Here is a 23,945-nt window from a genome sequence, read left to right on the forward strand (position 1 = left end):
AGCAAGTGTGCTTACTTCATTTGTGTGTTTCTTGCTCCATTGCCAGAAGAAATGCTGGTATTACTATATCCATTCTTCCTAGTGGCAGGTCTACCTCATGACTGCTTCGGTGTTTGTGATATCCATGAGTCCCATGAATATTATGGGAAGGCACCAGAACTGGTCCCTTTGAAATTGATAAACATATATACACACACGCCACATATCCTACTGTAGGTACTTAAATATGGGGTGTTAAAAATACAAATGTACTTTTTAGATGTCCCCCATGACAGCTTATGAAAATTAAATGTAGATTAGGTTATGAAAAAATATCTGAGATAAACTATATGCTTTTATCCATAATGAAGAGTTACAGACGTGGACATATTTAGTTGCAGGTGATTTTATAATGTGCAGTAGAAAATATTTTCCTAAAATCTCAAAAGGTACCAAGACTTCATATCTCATGGAAAAAGTGTACTCTTCTTTCTAAATGCCCTCATGAAAATATCTTTTAAAGGTTATATATTGTGCATAATATGGCATAGGAATTGTATTACTTCATTGGCTTGTTTGCCATGATATATTGTGCATGATAAAATGTTTTCAGTTGCTTTGCTTGCTTATGGTAACCATGAACCATATTTTCTGTTTTTTTTTCTTTGTGTGTGTATATGTACACATGCATTTTAAAGTCATTTCATATTATGTTTTCTTTTCCCCTCATCAAAAGGAATATACTGCATGGAAAAGATAAATGCAAACATTCCTTTTCTTTGTTTGTTTGTTTGTTTTTTTAATTCTGACTCAGAAAACTTCTTGCTCTTATTGGCTTTTTATGGGTGTAAAGCATAACCGAACTGTGCATGGGAGATACAGATTTAAAATCCAGTGGCTTCACAGTTTGCACATCAGTTGCCTGTCACTTAAAAGTTATTTTGGATTCTGCATGAAATAGGCTTGAGTGGTTTTTGAAAAAAGTTTTAGATATTTAATGTATAGCTACATATATTGAAATGGTTCTAAGTAGGTGCAATCTGTATCATGGAAAGGCTAAAGGAGAGAGAGGACATTAGAAATTACTAAAATGAAAGTTGTATGGTTGCACGAAACAAACATGTACCTATACAGGCAAAATAGAACGGCTACTGATATTTCAAAACCAACACATAAGAAAGTCAATAGGAAGTAGGGAACAGTTTTCCATTATGGTTATTTTTCTCATCATTAATTCTTTCCTCGTGTTTTCTATTTTTCATTGTTTGCCTCTTTGGTTGCAATGTGCTTTTTCTTTCATTTCACATTACTCTGTTTTTTTATTTAGTTGTTTTTTTTTTTTTTAACTTTGGATTAGTTATGTCTGTAGAAATTTATTTTTCCTCTTAATTGTTCCTTTTGCCTCTTCCATTCTAAATCATGCAAACAATTGTACTTGCTTTTGTAATATTTCAAAGTTTACTGACCAATTTTTTTCTCTGGTCTCTCTGTTTCTCAACCATTTTTGTTGATTTTTGTGTTTGATTTCATTTTAAAATTTAAGAAACAGTTGAACGGAGTACAGGAGCAACAAGATCCCTCCCCACCACTTACTCATACAAGCCATTCTTTTCTACAAGACCATACCAGTCCTGGACAACAGCTCCGATTACAGTGCCCGGGCCAGCCAAGTCAGGCTTCACTTCTTTATCAAGTTCTTCCTCTAATACGCCATCAGCTTCTCCGTTAAAATCAATATGGTCTGTTTCGACGCCTTCTCCAATCAAATCCACATTAGGCGCGTCAACTACATCTTCAGTTAAATCCATTAGTGACGTGGCATCTCCAATTAGATCCTTTCGGACAATTTCTTCGCCGATAAAAACTGTGGTGTCACAATCTCCATACAATATCCAAGTTTCCTCTGGTACCCTGGCTAGAGCTCCCGCAGTCACAGAAGCTACGCCCTTAAAAGGGCTGGCATCCAATTCTACGTTTTCCTCTCGAACCTCTCCAGTGACTACAGCAGGGTCTCTTTTGGAGAGGTCATCGATTACTATGACACCCCCTGCCTCCCCCAAATCAAACATTAATATGTATTCCTCAAGTTTGCCATTTAAGTCAATTATTACATCAGCAGCACCGCTAATATCTTCACCTTTAAAGTCAGTGGTGTCTCCAGTTAAATCAGCAGTTGATGTCATTTCATCAGCCAAAGTTACAATGGCATCTTCTCTCTCATCACCTGTGAAGCAGATGCCTGGACATGCAGAGGTAGCATTAGTCAACGGATCTATTTCCCCTCTAAAATATCCATCATCTTCAACTTTAATTAATGGATGCAAAGCCACTGCCACGTTACAGGAAAAAATTTCTTCAGCTACAAACTCTGTGAGCTCTGTGGTCAGTGCAGCCACTGACACAGTTGAGAAAGTGTTTTCTACCACGACTGCAATGCCATTTTCCCCACTCAGGTCCTATGTTTCTGCAGCACCATCAGCTTTTCAGTCTCTAAGAACTCCTTCCGCAAGTGCACTCTATACATCCCTTGGGTCGTCAATATCTGCAACTACCTCATCTGTAACTTCATCAATTATAACAGTGCCAGTATACTCTGTAGTCAATGTTTTGTCAGAACCAGCATTAAAGAAACTTCCAGACTCTAATTCATTTACAAAATCAGCAGCAGCCTTGCTGTCACCCATTAAAACATTGACTACGGAGACACGTCCTCAGCCTCACTTCAATCGAACTTCATCTCCAGTTAAGTCCTCTTTGTTCCTTGCACCCTCTGCCCTTAAGTTGTCTACACCATCTTCTTTATCTTCCAGTCAGGAGATACTAAAAGACGTGGCTGAAATGAAAGAGGACCTAATGCGGATGACCGCAATACTACAGACAGATGTGCCTGAGGAGAAGCCATTCCAACCTGAACTCCCAAAAGAAGGGAGAATTGATGATGAAGAACCTTTCAAAATTGTAGAGAAAGTAAAGGAAGACTTAGTGAAAGTTAGTGAAATCCTTAAAAAGGACGTGTGTGTAGATAGTAAAGGATCACCCAAATCACCAAAGAGTGACAAAGGACACTCTCCCGAAGATGACTGGATAGAATTTAGTTCGGAAGAAATCCGGGAAGCCAGACAACAAGCTGCTGCGAGCCATTCTCCATCTCTGCCAGAGAGAGTGCAAGTAAAAGCAAAAGCCGCCTCCGAAAAGGATTATAACTTGACCAAAGTTATTGATTACCTAACAAATGATATTGGGAGTAGTTCACTGACAAACTTAAAATACAAGTTTGAAGACGCAAAGAAGGATGGTGAGGAGAGACAGAAAAGAGTTTTAAAACCAGCAATTGCTTTGCAGGAACACAAACTCAAAATGCCTCCAGCCTCCATGAGGCCTTCCACCTCTGAGAAAGAATTGTGTAAAATGGCTGATTCCTTTTTTGGAACAGATACTATCTTAGAGTCTCCTGATGACTTTTCTCAACATGACCAAGATAAAAGTCCCTTGTCTGACAGTGGCTTTGAAACAAGAAGTGAAAAGACACCTTCAGCCCCACAAAGCGCTGAAAGCACTGGTCCTAAACCACTTTTTCATGAAGTTCCCATCCCTCCTGTCATTACAGAAACAAGAACTGAAGTGGTTCATGTTATCAGGAGCTATGAGCCCTCAGCTGGGGATGTTCCCCAGACCCAACCAGAGGAGCCTGTGTCACCTAAACCTTCACCTACTTTTATGGAATTGGAACCAACACCCACCACCTCTAGTATTAAAGAAAAAGTTAAAGCATTTCAAATGAAAGCCAGTAGCGAAGAAGATGACCACAATCGGGTTTTAAGCAAAGGCATGCGTGTTAAAGAAGAAACTCACATAACCACAACCACCAGAATGGTTTATCATTCTCCACCAGGCGGTGAAGGTGCATCTGAAAGAATTGAAGAAACCATGTCAGTCCATGACATCATGAAGGCCTTTCAGTCCGGGCGGGATCCTTCCAAAGAACTGGCAGGTCTGTTTGAACATAAGTCGGCAGTGTCTCCAGATGTTCACAAGTCTGCTGCTGAAACCTCAGCCCAGCATGCAGAGAAGGACAACCAAATGAAACCCAAACTGGAGCGTATAATAGAAGTCCACATCGAAAAAGGTAACCAAGCTGAGCCCACTGAAGTCATTATTAGAGAAACCAAAAAGCATCCAGAAAAAGAAATGTATGTGTATCAGAAAGACTTATCCCGGGGAGATATTAACCTAAAAGATTTTCTGCCAGAAAAACACGATGCTTTTCCTTGTTCAGAGGAACAGGGTCAGCAAGAAGAGGAAGAACTTACTGCTGAAGAGTCATTGCCTTCTTATCTGGAGTCTTCCAGAGTAAACACTCCTGTGTCCCAAGAAGAAGATAGCCGCCCTAGTTCTGCTCAACTCATATCTGATGACTCTTATAAAACATTGAAGCTTTTGAGTCAACACTCAATAGAATACCATGACGATGAGTTGTCAGAACTAAGAGGGGAGTCTTACAGGTTTGCTGAGAAAATGCTTCTGTCAGAAAAGCTAGATGTATCTCATTCTGATACTGAGGAATCGGTTACAGACCATGCAGGACCCCCTAGCTCAGAGTTACAGGGGTCTGATAAGCGGTCCAGAGAAAAAGTAGCCACTGCCCCCAAAAAAGAAATTCTCTCCAAAATCTATAAAGATGTTTCTGAAAATGGTGTAGGTAAAGTGTCTAAAGATGAGCATTTTGATAAAGTGACAGTGTTGCACTATTCTGGCAATGTTAGTAGTCCAAAACATGCCATGTGGATGCGCTTTACTGAGGACAGATTAGACAGAGGTAGAGAGAAGTTGATTTATGAAGATAGGGTGGACAGGACTGTGAAGGAGGCTGAAGAAAAACTGACTGAAGTGTCACAGTTTTTTCGTGACAAAACTGAAAAGCTCAATGATGAACTGCAGTCCCCAGAGAAAAAGGCACGCCCTAAAAATGGCAAAGAATATTCTTCTCAAAGCCCTACCAGTAGCAGCCCTGAGAAAGTGCTGCTGACAGAACTGCTGGCATCCAGTGATGAATGGGTTAAGACAAGACAGCATGGCCCTGATGGACAAGGCTTCCCCAAGGCCGAGGAGAAGGCACCCAGTCTCCCCAGCAGCCCAGAGAAGACGGTTCTCTCCCAACAGACTGAGGACAGCAAGTCCACAGTGGAAGCCAAAGGAAGTATTTCACAGAGCAAAGCACTGGATGGGCCCCAGTCTGGATTCCAGCTCAAACAATCTAAACTCAGTTCCATTAGATTAAAATTTGAACAAGGCACACATGCAAAAAGTAAGGACATGTCTCAAGAAGACAGAAAGTCAGATGGCCAGTCCAGAATCCCAGTTAAAAAAATACAGGAGAGCAAGCTACCCGTCTACCAAGTTTTTGCTAGAGAAAAACAGCAGAAGGCCATAGACCTCCCAGATGAAAGTGTATCTGTGCAAAAAGATTTTATGGTATTAAAAGCCAAAGATGAGCATGCCCAAAGCAACGAAATTGTTGTAAATGATTCTGGCTCTGATAATGTGAAAAAACAGAGAACTGAAATGTCAAGTAAAGCAGTGCCTGACTCTTTTTCTGAGCAGCAGGCTAAAGACTTGGCATGTCATATAACCTCAGATTTAGCAACTAGGGGACCATGGGACAAAAAGGTCTTTAGAACCTGGGAGAGTTCGGGAGCCACTAACAATAAGTCTCAGAAAGAAAAACTTTCGCATGTACTTGTTCATGATGTAAGAGAGAATCACATTGGTCACCCTGAGAGTAAAAGTGTTGATCAAAAGAGTGAATTTATGTCTGTGACTGAGAGAGAACACAAATTGTTAACAAATGGCTCTCTCTCAGAAATTAAAGAAATGACTGTAAAATCTCCCTCCAAAAAAGTCTTATATAGGGAATATGTTGTGAAAGAAGGGGACCATCCAGGTGGATTGCTTGATCAGCCTTCCAGGAGGAGCGAGAGCTCAGCAATGTCACACATTCCCGTCAGAGTTGCTGATGAGAGGAGAATGCTGTCTTCTGACATTTCCGATGGTTTTTGTGAACAGTCGGCCTTTCCAAAACATGAACTATCCCCAAAATTGTCCCAGTCAAGCATGAGTAAAGAGACAGTTGAGACACAGCACTTTAATTCTATAGAAGATGAAAAAGTTACCTATTCAGAAATCAGCAAAGTTTCCAAACACCAGAGTTATGTAGGTTTATGCCCACCTCTCGAGGAAACCGAAACCTCCCCCACCAAATCTCCTGATTCTTTAGAGTTTAGCCCAGGAAAGGAATCTCCCTCTAGTGATGTATTCGACCACAGTCCCATTGATGGATTGGAAAAGCTCGCACCACTAGCCCAGACAGAGGGAGGGAAAGAGATAAAAACTTTACCCGTTTATGTCAGTTTTGTACAAGTGGGGAAGCAATATGAAAAGGAGATACAACAAGGAAGTGTAAAAAAAATCATAAGTCAGGAATGTAAGACAGTGCAAGAAACCAGGGGCACCTTTTATACAACTAGACAGCAAAAGCAACCTCCTTCTCCCCAAGGTAGTCCAGAAGATGATACTCTAGAGCAAGTATCCTTTCTAGACAGCTCTGGGAAAAGCCCTTTAACCCCAGAAACGCCCAGTTCAGAGGAAGTGAGTTACGAATTTACATCTAAGACACCTGACTCGCTCATAGCTTATATACCAGGCAAACCCAGCCCAATTCCCGAGGTTTCTGAGGAGTCAGAGGAGGAGGAACAGGCCAAGTCAACCTCCCTAAAGCAGACTACAGTGGAGGAAACAGCAGTCACACGTGAAATGCCTAATGACGTGAGCAAAGACTCTAACCAAAGACCCAAAAATAACAGAGTTGCCTATATTGAATTTCCCCCTCCTCCACCACTGGATGCGGACCAGATTGAGTCAGATAAGAAGCATCATTTTCTCCCAGAAAAAGAGGTTGACATGATTGAAGTCAATCTGCAAGATGAGCATGACAAGTACCAGCTGGCTGAACCTGTCATTAGAGTGCAGCCACCTTCACCAGTTCCTCCCGGGGCAGACGTCAGTGATTCGAGCGATGACGAATCTATTTATCAGCCAGTCCCAGTTAAAAAATATACGTTCAAATTAAAGGAAGTGGATGATGAACAAAAAGAAAAATCCAAAGCTTCTGCTGAAAAGGCTTCCAACCAGAAAGAACTGGAAAGTAACGGATCTGGAAAAGATAATGAATTTGGCCTTGGCCTTGATTCACCTCAGAATGAAACTGCCCAGAATGGGAACAATGACCAGTCCATCACAGAGTGTTCCATTGCCACCACAGCAGAGTTTTCTCATGACACGGATGCCACAGAGATCGACTCTCTGGATGGCTATGACCTGCAAGATGAAGATGATGGCTTGACAGAGAGTGATTCTAAACTCCCAAGTCAAGTCATGGAAATTAAGAAAGATATCTGGAACACAGAGGGCATTCTGAAGCCAGCTGACCGCTCTTTTAGCCAAAGTAAACTCGAAGTTATTGAGGAGGAGGGAAAGGTGGGACCAGATGAAGACAAGCCACCTTATAAAAGTTCTTCATCTGAAAGGACTCCTGATAAGACTGATCAGAAGTCAGGGGCCCAGTTCTTCACACTGGAAGGCAGACATCCTGACAGATCAGTGTTTCCTGATACTTACTTCAGTTACAAAGTAGATGAAGAATTTGCCACTCCTTTTAAAACAGTAGCTACCAAAGGTCTAGATTTTGACCCTTGGTCCAATAACCGAGGGGATGATGAAGTTTTTGACAGTAAATCACGGGAAGATGAAACTAAGCCATTTGGGCTGGCAGTAGAAGACCGCTCTCCAGCAACAACCCCTGATACAACGCCAGCCAGAACGCCAACTGATGAAAGTACCCCAACTAGTGAGCCTAACCCCTTCCCATTTCATGAAGGAAAAATGTTTGAGATGACTCGCAGTGGTGCAATTGACATGAGCAAGAGGGATTTTGTTGAAGAGAGGCTCCAATTTTTCCAGATTGGTGAGCATACTTCTGAAGGGAAGTCAGGGGACCAGGGGGAAGGGGATAAAAGTATGGTCACTGCCACACCACAGCCACAGTCAGGGGACACCACTGTAGAAACCAATCTAGAGAGAAATGTAGAGACACCTACAGTGGAACCTAACCCCAGCATCCCGACCAGCGGAGAGTGTCAGGAAGGCACATCCAGTAGTGGCTCCCTGGAGAAATCAGCAGCAGCCACTAACACCTCTAAAGTTGACCCCAAGTTGCGCACGCCTATAAAAATGGGAATTTCTGCATCCACCATGACCATGAAGAAAGAAGGCCCTGGAGAAATAACAGATAAGATAGAAGCGGTGATGACCAGTTGTCAGGGATTAGAAAATGAAACTCTAACAGTGATTTCAAATACAGCCAATAGCCAGACGGGCGTTAGGCCCCATGAAAAACATGATTTTCAAAAAGATAACTTTAATAACAACAACAATTTGGATTCCTCCACTATACAGACAGATAACATTATAAATAATGTAGTTCTCACAGAACATTCTGCACCCACTTGTACCACAGAGAAAGACAACCCAGTGAAAGTCTCATCAGGAAAAAAGACAGGGGTACTACAAGGACACTGTATAAGAGATAAGCAGAAAGTTCTTGGAGAACAGCAAAAAACAAAGGAATTGATAGGGATTAGGCAAAAATCCAAACTTCCCGTAAAGGCCACTTCACCAAAAGATACCTTCCCACCGAACCATATGCCAAACACTAAAGCGAGTAAAATGAAGCAGGTTAGTCAATCTGAGAAAACCAAAGCCCTTACTACTTCTTCATGTGTAGATGCCAAGTCCAGAATTCCAGTGAAAAACACACACAGGGATAACATAGTTGCAGTTAGAAAAGCATGTGCCACACAAAAGCAAGGGCAGCCAGAGAAAGGCAAGGCCAAACAGCTTCCATCCAAGTTGCCAGTAAAGGTAAGATCCACCTGTGTCACTACCACCACCACCACCACCACCACTGCCACCACCACCACCACTACCACCACCACCAGCTGCACAGTTAAAGTTAGGAAAAGTCAGCTCAAGGAAATATGTAAACATTCCATTGAATATTTTAAGGGAATTAGTGGTGAGACCTTAAAGCTTGTGGACCGCCTCTCTGAAGAAGACAAAAAGATGCAGTCCGAGTTGTCCGATGAGGAAGAAAGTACCTCAAGAAACACGTCGTTGTCCGAGACTTCCCGGGGTGGCCAGCCTTCGGTTACAACGAAGTCTGCTAGAGATAAGAAAACAGAGGCAGCACCTTTAAAATCAAAGAGTGAAAAGGCCGGCAGTGAGAAAAGGAGCAGTAGAAGGACTGGTGAGAATGAAGGCAGTCAGGTCTCTCGAGCACTCTGCTCACATCCTGGAGAACGAGCATAGTTTGTAAACACTTTCCAACTCGTAGACCCTAGTGCATGAACTGTTGTGATTGCCTGTGGAGTGACTTAACCGTAGTTTCTCATTATGTCATTGTCATCTGTATGTGCTGTCGTATATACTCTTCTTTCTGCCTTTTGACCAAACTACACGGTAGACAGCTAGGGAAGCATGCTGTGAAGATATTGGTGTCATTCAAGATGAACAACTTTTTTTTTCTTTTTTAATGTGCTAATGGATATGATTCTGTCAAAGTAAAAGCACAGATGTTGAAATCCCATCATGGTGTTTTCACCAACACGACACTTCTGTAACTGTTGTAAACTAGCTAGCTCGTCAGCATGTTCAATCCCATTACATTGAGCATCCATGTAGTCTGACATTTGGCCTGATGCAGGTGAAAAACAAGTGAGCCATGTGCAAAGAAGTGTTCATGTAGGTGACTAGGACACATTTAAGTGTACAGTGTTAGCATTAGTCTCTCTGTAAAATCTGCATACTGCTAAAAGCAATTTTCCAGTATCGTATCTTTCTTGATGATTATTTTAATTAAGAAATTGTAAATCGTAGGTCCACAGAGCCCATGTGAACGGACAGATATCAGGATGGCAATAGTAGCCGATCACCTGGGACTTAGTTGGACAGGTAAGTGTATACACTGCTGAATGAAACAAATTAGTTTCTTCATTTCTTTGTCTTACTCACAAGCAGTTCAATATATATATTTTAAAAATAGAAACAAGCAACTAGTAAAAAACATCTTTATCACCAATTTTATCTACCCAGAGATAAATACTGATTGTACCTTGTATACTGTGTTTTTCCAAAGCCTTTTCTATGCATATGCACTAAGAAATAGAAATTTAAATTTATTTTACCTTAAATTTAAGCATTTTCTTCACAATGTCACTTCTGTAGTATAGGATAACCTTTTACTGAATAGCAAATTTATCTTGTAGCACAAAAGAAAACACAGCTAAGGCCTATGACTTAATTAATCAAAATTCTTTCACATGGTTTATGTCCTTAGAGCAGCTTTCTAGGCAACAGTTCAATTAACCCATGCCTAGGTTGCACAAATTTTAGTCCTTCACTGTGAAGTCCTCTTCACAATTTTTATGATATATACACATAAAACTGTATTTACCTGATACTCTTCTTTAAGTAAACTCACCTTTATGCTCAAAAATTTATTTAAAAGAAAAATCTTGTATTACTTTGATAATGGGAAAGGATTATTTGCATTATCTTTATAAACAAGAAAACAATGACAGTTTAAATTTTGAATTAAAAATTTTTAGTGTGATTTTTAAAATATGATAAGTATGTAAATAAATACATTTAATTCACAAAAGTTGAAGTCTATAAAATTCATGCCTGTAATCCCAGCACTGTGGGAGACCAAGGCAGGCAGATCACTTAAGATCAGGACTAGCCTACCCAACATGGTAAAACACTGTCTCTACTAAAAATACAAAAATTAGCCAGGTGTGGCGGTGCATGCCTGTCATCCTGGCTACTCGGGAGGCTGAGACAGGATAATCACTTGAACCCGGGGGGCAGAGGCTGCAGTGAGCTGAGATCACACCACTGCACTCCAGACTGGGTAACAGAGCGAGGCTCCATCTCAGTAAAACAAAATAAAAAAAAAGATAATGAGATTCCATATCAACTGGACAAATTGGACAATTCTGCATTGTAATTCTGAGCTTAACAGGACCCTTAAAATCCTACCTCACATGAATCAGAAATTTTAAGTTTTATGGGTTAAGTATATTTTTTAATGCATGGCCAAATAATAAATATTCATTATCATCACATCTAAATTCATCTTGCATACCATTAGCAACATACATTCCATATAGTTATCTCTATTTAATTGGAGAATATGAAACTAGATAATAGGAAGCAATTTCATCTAATTGTTTTTTCCTTTGAATGCCCCCAGTCCCCGTCCACCCCCACCACCACTACCCCATATCAAACCCTCCTCTCTTCATCAACCTAGTCTCTGCTCTCAGGTCTACTGCTAATGGCTGGGAGCTGAGTGGAGTTCTGAAAAGATAGGTGGTCTGAGTAATGTTTTGTAGGCAGTTGAGAGTTAATGGTAATTTATTGTGTATAAATATTTACTAATATCAAATTTATATTTTGACATTGGACATTGTAATCTGAAAATATACTGGAGCAAATGTTTGTTTTGCATTATTATATGCCTAGAACTGTTATTTTCCTTAAGCAAATACAGTCAGAGTAAATTTTTGGAGATATGGCATAGTAGCCAGACAAAAAGCCATAAACCTAAAATTCCTAGTGTCAGTGTCTTTGCTCTTTATTAAGTCTCTAGACAATGGATACAGTTTTGTCCTGAAGGCTTATTGGGCAGTAGGAGTGTTGTCTCTTAAGACACAGAGATGAAGAACTAAAAATAATTAACTTCTCTAACTAGAATTACTGTATGCTCTATGATAATTATTAAGAATATTAAGCATTTAAGAGAACAAAATTTACATCTGTCCCTCGAAACCACTATTAACATCTTATGTGCTTTTTTTAAAATAAGAACTTTTTATCATGTTATACGTACAATGTTATCTGCTTATTTGTAACTGTATCTTTCTACAAAATTCAATATTTTCTGATCTTGGTTTTAATGCATAAAAAATATCCAATAGATGTACCTTATGATGGTGGTTTTCTAACTGTGGTTCACAATGCTTCAATGACACGTGAAATCAGTTCATGCTTTGTTTTTGTTTTTAAATGGAATATTATATAAAAGAAAATGACTATGTATTATGTGTATTAAGGCTAAAATTTGCTCTGTGGAGATCTGATTTTATTTATGTAAACACCATGATATATAATGTATTTCTAACTGTAGGCCATGATCACAACAGTTGTTTGCAAGCCACTGCCTCAAATTAACTCTTATCCTTTTGTTCAACATGCGATTGTTTTCAATGAACATTCATGTATATAAATCATTGTATACAACTCATATATTGTCAGGGTAAATTTCTAAATGTGAATCACTTGGTCAAAAGATAATGGACTTTTTTGAGTCTCTGAATGCATTTTGCAAAATTGCTGGAAGTATTTTGTAAGGGGGATAGAGTCTTGACCATTTCCTTTTCCATGGGATCATTTTTGCCCATTTCTTACTTTTTGTTATCATTTAAGGTAACACACACTTGATAAATTGTTTTAATATAAAAAAAAAATACAATGGGAACTAAGTCTCCTTCCCTTCTCTGACTCCTAAGTTTCCCTTCCATGGCAGCCACTAATACTGGGATCATATGTATCTTTCCAAAGACACTCTGCAATTTACAAGATTGAATATGAGTATATATGAGTATATACAAGTAGATGGGCAGAAAGCTGTCTCCCTTTTATTTTTTTACTCAGTAGCTTCATATCATGTAAGATGATCTGGCCTGGAGTCATCATATAACCTCCTGTGTGGAGTTTATGAAACTTGAAGGCATAGAGGGTGGAATATTATGTGAGTAAAAGATATCTTCATGAAGACTGCTTAGCACAAACCCTATCAGCATCTCTTGTGCCATATACATGAATTGTATACCTCTACGTATCTTGTAATTTGCTCAGATTGTAGAGAATTTGGCTGAATTAAAAGAATCATGCAACATCCTCTTTGCAAACTCCAAAAATCTTTTTTATTTTTTTAGATAGCCTCTCGCTCTATTGCCCAGGCTGAGGTGCAGTGGCCCAGTCTCAGCTCACTGCATCCGCTGCCTCCTGGGCTGAAGTGATCCAACTCAGCCTCCTGAGTAGCTGGGACCACAGGCATGCGCCACCACACCTGGCTAATTTTTGTGTTTTTGTTGTTGTGTGTGTGTGGAGATGGGGGTTTTGCCATGTTGCCCAGGCTGGTCTCAAACTCGAGTGCAAGCAATCCACCTGCCTCAGCCTCCCAAAGTGCTGGGATTATAGGTATGGGCCACTGTGCCCAGCCTAAGTCTAAAAATCTTTATAAGATGGTCTTTAAAAAAAAAAAAATCTGATTATAAGTCATTACCTAAGGAGAGTTAAGTCACAGCCTGCGTATGGTCACTACTTTGCTATGAAACCAAGTATATAAAAATTAATGTCTGAGGCTGTACTTGAGCTTGACTATAAAATTCTCTTTTCTTTTTGTGGCAATTGAGAATTACTTTTATGAAACATGTGTGATAAAAGTAGAATATGCAATCTTAGTAACTCTCTTTCTTTTCTACAGAACTGGCAAGGGAACTGAATTTTTCAGTGGATGAAATCAATCAAATACGTGTGGAAAACCCAAATTCTTTAATTTCTCAAAGCTTCATGTTATTAAAAAAATGGGTTACCAGAGACGGAAAAAATGCCACAAGTATGCCGAAATTATATTATTTTAACTTTCAAAACTGCATAAATGTAATATTTTACTGTTAGGTTCATTCAAGTATTGAGCCAACTGTTAGGTTCATTCAAGTATTATTCTAATTTTCTGTAATCTTTAATATAGAAAAATAAGTGATCATGAGGTAACAGCAAGTCTTTTGACGTTATACTTGTTTAATTGAGTGTTAACAGTCTAAATTTTTATTCCTCAGAAGTTTTTTGGAAAGCAAGTAGCAGGGAATTTTTCGCATTTGACCTGTCATTCTCTCTGTGACCATTAAAACTGCAAAAAATAATGTTAGTTGTTAAATCATGGGACACAGTGATCAGAAACACTCCGAAGTTACCACTATGGTTGGAGGCAGATGTGCAGAGAGGGATGACGGGGTCATATTAGGAGAGCAAATAGTTTTACTCAGCTTGGTTGGCTCTACTGTTGTTGGGTTTGGTTTTGTTGGCTGGTGGGATTGGGTGGTAGTCCTATATTTTGGCAAGTGCTAACCCACAACAATGTGGAATACATTATTGAGGGTTTGCCTGTGTCAACTTGACCTCAGAAAGTCATTAAAATGCTAAGTACCAAATACAAGAGTGACCTATTTTGGCATTCTAAGAGGAAAGGAAACTTTAGCTTTATTAGATGCCCTTATAACCAAAAGGAATCTAGCTATTTTAAGGCACTGTTCCGGTGGAACACAGCTTTACAAAGTGATGAAGACTCTGACACCTTCCCTGTAGCAGCGAGCATTCTGAGTCCTCTGAATAGGGAGATTGCAGAGATGGAGTAAGAAGGAGTTAAAATGTCAACAGGGCTGCAAAAGCCATGCCTTTGTGTAGATATTGTGCTGACTGAAAGAACATAATTTAATTGAGTTTTCAACCTTTTTTTTCTCCTTTTCAGCTGATGCCTTAACTTCGGTCTTGACAAAAATTAATCGAATAGATATAGTGACACTGCTAGAAGGACCAATATTTGATTATGGAAATATTTCAGGCACCAGAAGTTTTGCAGATGAGAACAATGTTTTCCATGACCCTGTTGATGGTAATTGAATTTAGTGTTCATATTTATTTAATCATTTGATAAAATTTGAAAGTGCAGTCAGACAAGGCAGTCACTTAAAAGCAACTGAACTGTGATTTGCTTGACTTAGTTTCTCATTTTCACAGCATTTTCTCTGCCAGAGTCTGCAAATAAACACTCTGATATCAGAGCAAACTTGGTAAATACCTCTTTATATACAATAGAAATCATGAAGTATGAACACCTAAGGTATCTGAAAGAGTTGGTATTTCTAATATTTCATAAAAGTTAAATATCTTTTGTCACTTTCAATTTTTAACCCCCAAACTAGTTACCTCTTTTATTCATATATAGGTCAAACAAATGATGAGCCATTTTTATCAAAGAAGCAAGGTATTGAGTAAAGTGTAAGCATATAGTATACAAATTGTAAGGTAAAATGGCAATTTACTGTTGTGGCATCAAGTATTTAAATGTGCACTGAAAAAATTGAATGTATCATTCAAGTAAGTGCTTTAGTTATTTAGCATTGTTATTTTAACTTCATGAATATGCTGCCATTTATTCTTTTGGAAAACTACTTGATCTCAAAGGCAGTGCAGTTTCTAATTCAATCGGCATAGATGTTACTAATAATAATTCCTCTTTCACATTAGCTTAATTTATATAATAATCTTGTCATTTTTTCCTATGTAAATTGGTGCTTTTTTCACTGAAATATGAAGAAAAACATGATAAATATCTTCCTATGTTTTTCAAAATAGTCCCGTCTTACGTTCACAAATGAAAATTTATTCCTACAATGAATTTTTATTTTGTTTTTGAGACGAAGTCTCGCTCTATCTCCTAGGCTGGAGTGCAATGGCATGATCTCAGCTCACTGCAACCTCTGCCTCCTGGCTTCAAGCCATTCTCCTGTCTAGCCTCCCGAGTAGCTGGGATTACAGGCGTGCGCCACCATGCCCGGCTAACCTTTTTTGTATTTTTAGTAGAGATGAGGTTCCACCATGTTTGCCAGGCTGGTCTCGAACTCCTGACCTCAAGTGATCCACCCGCCTCTGCCTCCCAAACTGCTGGAATTACAGGCATGAGCCACCCCACCTAGCCTCTATAATGAATTTTGAGTAGAAAATTTGATGATGGTATGGAGGCAGGAATAGGAACTAAGGATATTTTTCTACTATTCCATTTTTAAACTGGCAAAGTTAGACTAACAAGAGTCACTAACGTCTAATTAACTTCGAATTCTGCATATATTTTGTGGAAAGATATCTCAAAATTCTTAGAAAGTTTCTGCTTATTAAAAAGTTTAAGTCTGGCTGAGCACAGTCTGTCTCTTAAAAAAAGTTTAAGTCAACAAAAGATTTAAAGCATACTTGTTATCCATGTAACAAACACAATAGGTAATGAAGTAAAAAGTGGTTCTTTTTAAGTTTATAAAGACCATAGCACCTTGGAAAAATGCTCCCTTTGAGGCCTGGTCTTACATGCAAGGCCATATATTAGTAACCACATGCTTTTTGCACTAGATAAATATAGATCCTCTTATCATCAAATTTTAAATTATTGATAAGTTATAGTTTATACAATCTTCTTATATTCTTTATTGGGAAAAATATTTTTTAAGTAACTGTAATAAAAACGATAATCAGAACACAACAGAAGTAGTGTTGAAAGCTTTATTTAATTTGAACATTTTTAAATTGGAATATCCTTAAAATATAGTCAAAAATGAAAGGGCTTTTTGTTGCTGTATCTTAATATTTTTAAATTCCTTGTTCAAAATTTCTTAGGGAAATTTAGAAACATGTATATGAAGTAATTTCACTAAGGCAGATTATAAACCTCAGCTAGTCTTAGCCCGCTGTTCGACAAGCATCTGGTTTATAGATGACCATAACTGAAAAATGTTCACTTACCTATAGCAATTTGAGTTTACGACAGCAGCTAAGTTGGTATTTACCTTGGACTGATGGAAAAATTAGACTTTCATTTTGTAGACCAGCAATTCAGAAACTGTGCTTTGTTGCTTTTTTCCTGTCTCTCCTCTTCGTTGAACTTTTATGAAACTTCCTTTCCTCACCATGACCAGACCATTGTTGACTTTTCTCTCTGCCAAGGCAGAAAAATGCTTCCATAGTCCATGCAGCAATGTTTAAAACAAGGGATTAGCTCCCCTCTCCCCTTTTGCGTAGGCTGGTTAATAAACTCTGTGTTTCATAGCATTGTCATGAATATTCAGAGTGCTCCTTGCAAATGGTTTTCCTACTATCTCTGTTGTGTATCATTTCTCTTTATTTGATTCGTGGTTCTGAGTGGACCCTACCACCAACTTCACCAAGACCTTCATGTACTCCACAACCCTTCCATCTTGGTCATATCTATCTGTTTTTGTACAACACCCTAGAACTACATGGAGTCTTTTAAACTTGGTCTGTGTTTTCAATCCTTTTCTTAACATCTTTTAAAATTTTTTCCCAGTGCCACTGCTCTAAAATCTAAAAATCATTTCTTTCCAAAGATTAAATCCATTTTTCTGTGCTATAATTTCATGTGAAAGAAGTAAGAACTAGGTTGTATTGCTCATATGTACAGTTCTTAAAATAAGTTGTAGGTAATTAATTACAAAAATTGGTTTCTTGTGGCTTGCTGTATTCAGTCCACCACAGTATGAACTTTGCATGCTAAATATAGAAAGATAGTAAGTATCTCATATAATGACAACTAACTTTATATTGGATTAGTCTGCATACTCTGGATTAGTGTGCATATTTACTTATTGTATCATAATTTCTAAAACAGAAACAATTGATAGCTTAATTAGTATTCTATTTTATTGGAGTTTGCACTAGGCTTTTTGTTTCATTGTGTTACATTTAATTGAACTAAACCGATAAATTTATTGACATTAATCTGTAATTCATCATACATTTTCATGCCTGATATAATTTTAGTCATTCCATGTGTTTTTGTTTGATGTATTCTAATTCATTCCAGTCAGTCCAAATGTACTGTCTTCCATAGGTTATCCTTCCCTTCAAGTGGAACTGGAAACCCCCACAGGGTTGCACTACACACCACCTACCCCTTTCCAGCAAGATGATTATTTTAGTGATATCTCTAGCATAGAATCTCCCCTTAGAACCCCCAGTAGACTGAGTGATGGGCTAGTGCCTTCCCAGGGGAACATAGAGCATTCCGCAGATGGACCTCCAGTCGTAACTGCAGAAGACACTTCCTTAGAAGACAGCAAACTGGAAGACTCAGTGCCTTTAACAGAAATGCCTGAAGCAGTGGATGTAGATGAGAGCCAGTTGGAGAATGTATGTCTGAGTGAGTATCCTCAATACCTTGGAGATTTGGCTGGGTCCCCAAAAGATGTTAAACCAGCAGAGCCTAGAAAACTAGGAGTAAGCTCTGAACAGCAGGAGAAAGGAAAATCTGGTCCTGATGAGGAGATGACGGAAGAGAAACTCAAATCTCTATTTGATGACATTCAACTTGAAGAAGGAGTAGAGTCTGAGGAGATGACAGAAGAAAAAGTACAGGCTATTCTTAAGCGTGTTCAGCAAGCAGAACTGGAAATGTCTTCAATTACAGGTTGGCAGAATGAGACATCAAGTGGAAACCTAGAGGCTCCCGCTCAAGCTCGAAGAGTAACTGGTGGGTTACTAGATCGACTGGATGACAGGTATGGCTGTTTCAAAAAAGGGAAAGTGAAACACAGGTTACTTGTTAATAGTTTATCTTAAATACATGCTTTTTAGCGGTGACGTCTTCTAAATTACCATTCTAGTTCTGGGATAAAACCTGCTTTAAAGACCAGTTCATTATGCTAATCTGGAAAGGAAAGTGAATTTAAATTCAAAACTAGTGAGAGGCCGAAATAAAATGCAAGAAAAATTACACACATGCCCAAGATATATATGTCATCTTTACTTTAGAATATTATTATTTTCTACTTTGTTACTTGTATGATTCTTTTCATATAGCCAGTAATTCTTGTTCATTTAAAATAATGAGGTGGGCAGATCACCTGAGGTCAGGAGTTCGAGACCAGCCTGGCCAACGTGGTGAAACCTCATCTCTACTAAAAATACAAAAATTAGCCAGGTGTGGTGGCACGCACCTGTAGTCCCAGCTACTCAGGAGGCTGAGGCAGGAGAATTGCTTGAACCCACGAGGTGGAGGTTGCAGTGAGTGGAGATCACAACACTGCACTCCAGCCTGGGCGACAGAGTGAGACTCTGTCCAAAAAAATAAGAATAATAATGAATGAAAGTCCATGTTGTTGAGAAATATAAACATTACTGTTTTTTTTCCTAACTGCAAACATAAATATGTTCATTATTAAAACTTAAAATGCAGATTAAACAAATCAATACACCCCATCATCTACCAATAACATTTTGGTGGATTTTCTTTCTTCTATGCATGATTTTTTAAATGTCTTAATGTAAAAAGTGCAGAGAAGCAAAAAGAAAAGCCATCCATTCTCCTACCATACTAGGAAAAACTGATTTTACATATCCTTCTATTTTTCCACGAGTCCTGTTTTTCATAATTTGAAAGGTACACAGTTGTTTACACCAAATAATATTGCCATGATGAATATTTGTCTTTACCTAAAAATAATTTCCTGGTCATGAATCTGGTTAATTCTTATACTGGCCTTGCTCTAGAAAGGTGAGAGTCTAGAATCTGAGACATAGGTTCAAATCCGACCACCATTAGGAACGTACTTTGTGATTTGGGATGAATGTCCAAGCTCTAAGAATGTCACTCTAATTATCTTTAAATATAATACTACTACTACCTTCCTTAAACAGATTTATAGATAGAAAAAGAGAGGATGTATGTCTACCAAATGACTGACACAAATAGTAATTTCTCAGTAGCACTAGGCATTATTTTTATTTACATACACATTGGACTAAAACATATTTTACTTCAGTGACAGCTAGTGATAAACTTAAGTTGGACACAAATCATTACTTATATTATTTCATAACCATATTTTATATTTTTATGTCATTAATAAGCAGCTTGCTCAGTAAAAATTCTCAAAGAGGGAGGTTACAAAACTACTTTTGAAAAATTGCAGGCGTGAATGAATTCTCTCTACAGCCTACAAAAGAGACAATTGCAAAGACGACGACAAACAGTACTTATTTTGATGTTCAGATATAGTCACACAATTTATAGTTACATATCAGGGAATAGATATAGGAAAGGTGTTCATTATTATTAAACCAGCTGAAATTCCTTGTTTTATATAGGCTCTGCCAGTGAATTATATAGAAAAAACACTAGTGAATTCCCTGGTTCCATAGAAGGAGGAAAATGCCAGTCACTTTGCTCCTGTTTTCAGAATATGTAGAGTAGAAGAATGTACGCAAGCAATGTGGACTGGGGAGTAGAAAATTAAACCAAAGTCAAATAAAGCTGTATGTTACAAGACCTTCACAGTATGCTTGGATTATTTATCCTTACACATAAAAAATAGACTGTGCTATAGATGTCTTTTAAAAATAAGTATGTTCAGATAATCAGAATCTGATTTAAAGGAATACACACACATATATAAGTATATATTATACATATAAAGCATTGTACTAGTTATTGCCTTCTAGCAGTAATAAGCAAACATGCTAAAAATAATACACAAGCTACAAAAAAAGTGAAAAATAGTCTATACTGAAACTTGTAGAAAACTTAGAAGTCAATTTAAAAGAAAGCATTGGAAAGGAAAGAGTTTTAATAGTTAAGGGAAAAACAGTTCTCTCAGTAGGTAGAAAAGAGTGTGCAACACTCAACTCACTAGTGAGATTAGCAGAGGTCAAGAGGAGAGAAAAATGAGATTCAAGTAAAGGTATTAGAGTTGGAAAAGTAATGACAGGATTCATGACTGAAAACATATACAAAGAATTGGAATTTGGGGTTCTTGGGGGAATACCGCAGTCTTGACCACAGGAATGTGTTTTGTTCTTTTTTGGAGACAAGGTGCAATTTTTTTGTACAGTGGCTCAATCTTTGCTCACTGCAACCTCTGCCTCCTAGGCTCAAGTGATCCTCCCACCTCAGCCTCCCGAGTAGCTGGGACTACAGGTGTGCACCACTGTGCCCACTCATTTTTGTAGTTTTTTGGTAGAGACATGGTTTTACCACATCACCCAGGCCGAACTCAAATTCCTGGGCTCAAGGGACCCTTCTGCCTCAGCCTCCCAAAGTGCTGGGAATATAGGCAAGAACCATGAGTCCGACCAGCAGGTTATTTTTTACTGGTGATAGAAAAGCATTCTGAAATATCTTCTCCTTTAAGATTGGTGGGCTTGGAACTCTAGGTATGTCCATGAGCCTCTCAGGATCACTCATCAAGATGATATAATTCAAGTAGCTATAGAACTACAATTTGTACATTTAGATGAGAGCATAGCTAGGCAATTTGGCAACTGAGATATGGGGGATGTCTAGAAGCTGTGTAGCCCCTCCTGACACCTCACCCATGAGAGCCCCTTACATTTTATTTATTTATTTTGAGATAGAGTCTCGCTCTGTCACCCAGGCTGGAGTGCAGTGGCACAATCTCGGCTCACTGCAACCTCCACCTCCTGAGTTCAAGCAATTCTCCTGCCTCAGCCTCCCGAGTAGCTGGGATTACAGGCGCGTGTCACCACGTCTGGCTAATTTTAGTATTTTTAGTAGAGATGGGATTTCGCCATGTTGGCCAGGCTGGTCTTAAACTCCTGATCTCAGGTGATCTGCCTGCCTCAGCCTCCCAAGGTGCTGGAATTACAGGCACGAGCCACTGCACCCAGCTACATTTTAAATCCAGTGGCCACACTTTTCGAACTTTTCTATTTTATGCCTTCAGAAGTAGTCAAAAGACACAGTTCTTAAAACTTTCGTTTCTGAAACCTATATTCAGGCATATGTTGCCATTGTAAATTTGCAAATTTTCCTTTGCAGCCCTGACCAGTGTAGAGATTCCATTACCTCATATCTCAAAGGAGAAGCTGGAAAATTTGAAGCAAATGGAAGCCATACAGAAATCACTCCGGAAGCAAAGACAAAATCTTACTTTCCAGAATCCCAAAATGATGTGGGAAAACAGAGTACCAAGGAAACTCTGAAACCAAAAATACATGGATCTGGTCATGTTGAAGAACCAGCATCACCACTAGCAGCGTATCAGAAATCTCTAGAAGAAACCAGCAAGTTTGTAATAGAAGAGACTAAACCCTGTGTGCCTGTCAGTATGAAAAAGATGAGTAGGACTTCTCCAGCAGATGGCAAGCCAAGGCTTAACCTCCACGAAGAAGAGGGGTCCAGTGGGTCTGAGCAAAAGGTATGTCATCTGGTCATCCGGTAGCAGTCATTGAAATGGAAAGTATTGATGCTTTACTTCTTTGGATTAATCTTGTAGCCTGGGGCCCAAGGTTTTTTACAATTTCTAAATTATAAATGTGTGAAATTGTAGCACTAATGGTGGAGGTAAAGAAAGTACTGAGTTAAACACATACGTAAAAAAAGTTCTTAGTAAAATGTATGCCATTTGATCATACCTTCATTCACTGTGCAGTAAAAGGGAATAAGTATCTGTTTAGCCATTTTTAGGAGGGACAAGAACCAGAGAGACGTTAAGTAACTAGTTTAAGACCCAGTATTTTATCGGGGATTTAGGTCTCCTAACTCCCACTCCCACTCCGTGTTCTTCCTTATGGGAGGAGGATAAGCATTCTGATCCATTCTGGCTCCTTGGCATAAACAGTCTATAGCCTCTGACCCATCTAAGTTCTATTCTATATGGTCTGTTGTCTAAAAGGGTGTTTTAAAAATTAAAGAGATGAAATTCTAAGCCTAAAATGAGCTGAGTTGACAACAGTTAGAAATTTAAAATTAGAAGTATAATTTTTATAATTTACATAAATTGATGATGATTGTCTTAACATGTTTCTAATCACTTTAAATCCTTACTGTGATAGATTTGCTTGTTCTTTCTACTTTTGTGGTACCATCTAATAGATTTTTTTCTTTGAGGTTTAGTCTATTTTTAGACATTAAAAGTATTTTAAACTGAAATTATGACTCATACATGGATATAAGAAAATAAAAACCAGCTCTGTTTCCAACATTTTTTACCGCTTTTTAGTCTCTCAATTTGTATGTCTTTTCATCAACTCTGCAATAGACAGAGATTAATAGTAGCACGTACAGTTTTCGCTGAGACATACCCAGTTCACTGAAGACCCACTTTAGTGTTTTGGGAGGGAAAAACAAGTCTTCTCTAAAATAATGAGTTTAAGATTGATTTGAGGTTTAGGAAGACTTTTAGCAAACTCTCAATCGCTCAGGAGCTGATTCTCAGCTTATCAGTAATCATATCCTTTCCTTTTCCCTTCTGCAGACAATGTTTGACTATTTTCAGGCTTGTTAGAAGGGAGAGTAAGAGGAAGTATAGTTCCAGATCATCTATTTTTTCCCTGTTCGTTGCTTTGATATAAGATTTGGGGTGGTAATCAGTTGCTTAAACGATATCCTAAAATAATCTCCAGCTCATTTAATAACTGCCTTCATCAAATTTTTATTAATTTTTTTTTTTTAGTTGTAAGCTCTTTTAAGTCTTTTTCAGGCCTTTCTTTAACTCCGTCCTGACAAGCGTGGTTTTGAATACTGATTTCCGTCTTTGACTTGACTCTTAGTATATTTAAGTGGTGGGAGTTTTGGATAAGTTTCCTTTTAAAATGAGCCCACAAAATATAGAGAGAAGCAATAACATAGTGGTATTTTTCCTGTGAATATTTATTCTGCAAAAGCCTGTTAAAGTTCTAAAGGCAAATTACTATACACATATATATAAACACCGCTGTGTGAGTCCATGTGCATAAGTGTGGGCCACTGGAAAATCATATTGGCCATTGGCATAAAGACTGTTGAAAATTACGTTTTAAACCCTGAGTGGAAACTCAGCCGAGTTTGTCAGTAATGGAAAATAATTTGCCATTAGAAAACATTTTCAAGATTTCTTGTAAATGAGTTTGTACCTCTGGTATTAGTTTCAAGTCCTTTCTAATGCGTAAAGACTTCATGACCTAAAAATTCCATAATGGAATTAAAGCTTTTAGGAGACATG

At 38.4% G+C, this 23,945-nt stretch overlaps 1 protein-coding gene across 4 annotated transcripts in view; it reads left to right on the plus strand.

The window, feature by feature from the left end:
* ANK3 (ankyrin 3, node of Ranvier (ankyrin G)) overlaps positions 1-23,945 on the plus strand; it is a 600,548-nt gene that overhangs the window by 549,187 nt on the left and 27,416 nt on the right. For 2 of the 4 annotated variants that reach the window (XM_011988324.1, XM_011988325.1), the window contains 6 exons: positions 9,970-10,044; positions 13,646-13,777; positions 14,690-14,833; positions 17,837-18,145; positions 18,413-18,503; positions 21,782-22,160. In XM_011988324.1, the coding sequence (XP_011843714.1) occupies positions 9,970-10,044; positions 13,646-13,777; positions 14,690-14,833; positions 17,837-18,145; positions 18,413-18,503; positions 21,782-22,160 (1,130 nt within the window). Of the gene's footprint in view, positions 1-1,528; positions 9,341-9,969; positions 10,045-13,645; positions 13,778-14,689; positions 14,834-17,836; positions 18,146-18,412; positions 18,504-21,781; positions 22,161-23,945 lie in introns of all 4 variants that reach the window. The other 2 variants (XM_011988323.1, XM_011988322.1) reach the window with 1 other exon arrangement.

This window comes from Mandrillus leucophaeus, unplaced genomic scaffold (assembly GCF_000951045.1).
Source record: "Mandrillus leucophaeus isolate KB7577 unplaced genomic scaffold, Mleu.le_1.0 Scaffold327, whole genome shotgun sequence".
Lineage (NCBI taxonomy): Eukaryota > Metazoa > Chordata > Mammalia > Primates > Cercopithecidae > Mandrillus > Mandrillus leucophaeus.